The sequence below is a fragment of the Sinocyclocheilus rhinocerous genome, unplaced genomic scaffold (assembly GCF_001515625.1).
Source record: "Sinocyclocheilus rhinocerous isolate Xijiao unplaced genomic scaffold, SAMN03320098_v1.1 scaffold40288, whole genome shotgun sequence".
NCBI classification, from domain to species: Eukaryota; Metazoa; Chordata; class Actinopteri; order Cypriniformes; family Cyprinidae; genus Sinocyclocheilus; species Sinocyclocheilus rhinocerous.
The window spans coordinates 2753-6205 of NW_015651364.1; the positions used below are offsets into that span (position 1 = coordinate 2753).

Below are 3453 nucleotides of genomic sequence, written 5' to 3' on the forward strand. Positions count from 1 at the left end.
GGTTATTCCAGAGTTTGGGCGCTAAATAGGAAAAGGATCTGCCGCCCGCCGTTGATTTTGATATTCTAGGTATTATCAAATGGCCAGGGTTTTGAGAATGCAGCGGACGTGGAGGACTATAATGTAACAAGCGCACGCTCAAATATTGAGGAGCTAAACCATTTAGGGCTTTATAAGTAATTAGCAAGATTTTAAAATCTATACGATGTTTAATAGGTAGCCAGTGCAGTGTTGACAGAACCGGGCTAATATGGTCATACTTCCTGGTTCTAGTAAGAACTCTAGCTGCTGCATTTTGGACCAGCTGGAGTTTGTTTATTAAGCGTGCAGAACAACCACCCAATAAAGCATTACAATAATCTAACCTTGAGGTCATGAACGCATGAATTAACGTTTCTGCATTTGACATTGTGAGCACAGGTCATAATTTAGATATAATTTAAGATGGAAAAAAGCGGGTTTGCAAATGCTAGGTTCTTTTGGCCTTTCTTTCCATAAAAGAATGCTTACAAAAAAGTATTATGATTTTTACGGAAATATTAAGCAACGATTTCTGACGAATCATATGACAATAAAATGGGTGCAGAAAATTCATATTTGCATCACAGGAATAAATAACTTTTTAAAAATATTTTCAAATTGGAAATAGTTATTTAAAGTTGTTTCAAAAACATAAAAAATATTTACTGACCCCAAACTTTTCAATATATAACTTAAAATCCTGATATTGAAGAAAATACATTAATTGTCATTTTGTCAGCTACTCGTAGCAAAGAAAGACATGGTTAAAAGTTAAATTTTTCATGCTATTTGAAATGTTTCACTCTCAGGCTGGGTGGACCGATAGGAAAGAGTTTGTTAGAAAGAGGAATAAGCTAAACCCATTCTCCAGCACCAGTAACAAGGAGAAGTGAAAAAAGAACTTCATGATGATGATGAAACAGTCAGAATGTGAGGACTAAAGGAAAATGCTCCCTCATATTTGCATCTCTCTTGTCTGGTGACATGCTAAGCATATATATATCCTAGTGACAGCTGTAGTTAGTCAAAACGTTTGCAGTGATTGCCTTCATTTGGAACGTCTGGAACTTCGCTTTACAGGTGAAGAACTTGTGCTGTTGTTGTCTGTTCTTGCTTTTGTTTAGTATTTCACATTGCAATCAACTAAGCACAATAATTTTTTTCAACCCAGGCTTTGGAAACAAAATGGTATTACGTTACTTCTTGCACGTTTGACAATACTCTAAAAGTGAAATGTCCAGTGAGTGCTACTAAAAGCACATTCAGCTTTATTAGAGACAGATGAACGTGAAACTATTGACGTTTTATTACGCTAGTAATTGTACGTAAAACGCATGAATTCACACTTAATGTCCGGTGAGTGTCGCTAAAATGTAATTCTATTTCACAAACATGATAGAGCATTACCTTTATGGTGTTTTCAGGTCATAGTGTTTTGCTAGGAACCGCATCTTTATTATTCTGCCCTGTAATCATAATTTATGCATACGCTTTTAGGGGTTTTGGAGCAAAAATTGTGGGTAGAAGCATGCACTTCCAATAATCATAATTTGCGTTTGGCTGGTTGTCATATTGTTTTCTTAGTTTACCATGTTCTGGAGATCTTAGACCCATTTCTGTTTTCTTCTCTTTTTTTAAAGTGAACAGAGTTACACTGAGAGGATGGCTGGATTTGAGAACTCTTCCATTCCAAATCTGAATCCACATCTCAACATTACATCACTTAAACACTTTCAAGTGGATATTTTCGGGATTTGTGTGTTCTCTTTCAATATCCTGTTTGGGCCTCCGACACACATCTATGTTCTGTGGCTTATTGTGACAGGAAAAGGAATAGCATCAGAGTTTCTAAACTTTAGCCTTTCTGTTTGTGAGATGATTATTTGTGTGAATTATTTCATCTCATTTTTGGCAATAAGATTTCCAGAGGTCTATCCATATATTGCATTTACAGTAGGATTTTATATCACTGGTTGTCCTCTGTTTCAGTGTCTGATCTGTGTTGAGCGTTACCTGGCAGTGGTTCATCCTGTAACCTTTCTGAAGTACAAACCTCTCAGATATAAATTATTCTGTTCTGCTGCTGTGTGGTTTACGGTTCTCAGCTCCTGTTTGTTTTGTATGTTTACTGCATTCAAACATGTGTATGTTTATGTGTGTTGTTTTCTGCTTCAGTTTTTACTCTTTCTTTCTGTAAACCTCTTCTGCTGTGTGTCTGCTCTCTGGGCTCTGAAGAAACCTGGACCAGGAGAGAGAGGGAAAGAGAGAATGGATGAAAACCACATGAAGAGAAGAGCATTTTATCTCATTCTAATAACTACTGTGACCATGGTCACCATGTTTGTGCCTGTGATTTTTAGAGCATTTTTCTTTTTTCTTTAATCACAAGACGTCACAAGACGTTCGAATATTTACATCCCTCAGCTTTTTATGTTTCAATCTGGCTGGGTTTGTGCAGCCTGTTCTGTATCTCCACCGGGTTGGAAAACTGCCATTCCTTTGTTGGAGCTGAAGCTTCTTAACTGTAAAACAGAAACCCCATCATCTGTTTGATCAGACTTGCATGATCTGTCTTTTGGTCATGTTTGATGCATTTGCATGTCAGGCAATATTCTCCTTGGCAATATTCAGTATGTAAAGTGTGATAGTTCCGTTTACAGGTTTCTCAGCAATATTTCCATTTTGTTAGCATGTGGTATAAAAATGTGTTAGAAATTATAAACTGTCTGCATTATATTAAATTACTGCTTGCGAGTGACTAGAAAATGACTTGTCAAGGTAATAATATTCTCTTATAACTCTTTTAGACATTTCTAAATATTAAAAATTGTACAAAATTTAACATTTAATAAACTTTGTTTTTTTTGGTCATTTTTCTGTTTTCACCTTCAGTAAGATTCCATGTAATTGAAGATGATGCAATTTTATTTAACATGTTTTAAAAGTAATTGTAATATTAGAATACGTTGTTTTTATTTACACAGGTTTTGTCAGTAGTACTCGTTAAGTCAAGCAAAATTGTCACGATTTTGGATTAAACAGACACGTAAAGCTATACTGAACATTAACGTGTGACTTGTCATCATTTCTAGACATAAATGATACCTCAAATCATGTGGCTTGTTGTGGACAGGTGTTCTATAAATTTAAAGTCTGGATGGGGGGAAAAAAAACATAGAAAGCATTCAAGCTGTATCTATAGGGATGAGAATATCATGGATACTTGGGCCAGCAACTACTTAAACACCCAATACACTGAAATACATTTTGTGTAGGATTTACTTTCACTTACAAATTCATATTAAATTTAACAAATAATTACAAAGGAAATGAATTCGATGTGAATTTTTGAAGTAGAAAAACGGTATCTTCTTGTAAATCACGCTCAATAATCTGAGTAATATTTAATCTTTTTCTTTACAATTTAGAAAA

The 3453-nt window shown here is 35.0% G+C and overlaps 1 protein-coding gene across 1 annotated transcript in view; it reads left to right on the forward strand.

Annotated features, from left to right (window-relative positions):
• Window positions 1–847, forward strand: part of LOC107712768 (nodal modulator 3-like) — a 2868-nt gene extending 2021 nt beyond the window's left edge. The window contains exon 4 of the mRNA XM_016518107.1: window positions 831–847. Within this exon, the coding sequence (XP_016373593.1) occupies window positions 831–847 (17 nt within the window). The remainder of the gene's footprint in view (window positions 1–830) is intronic.
• The last annotated feature ends 2606 nt before the right edge of the window (window positions 848–3453 follow it).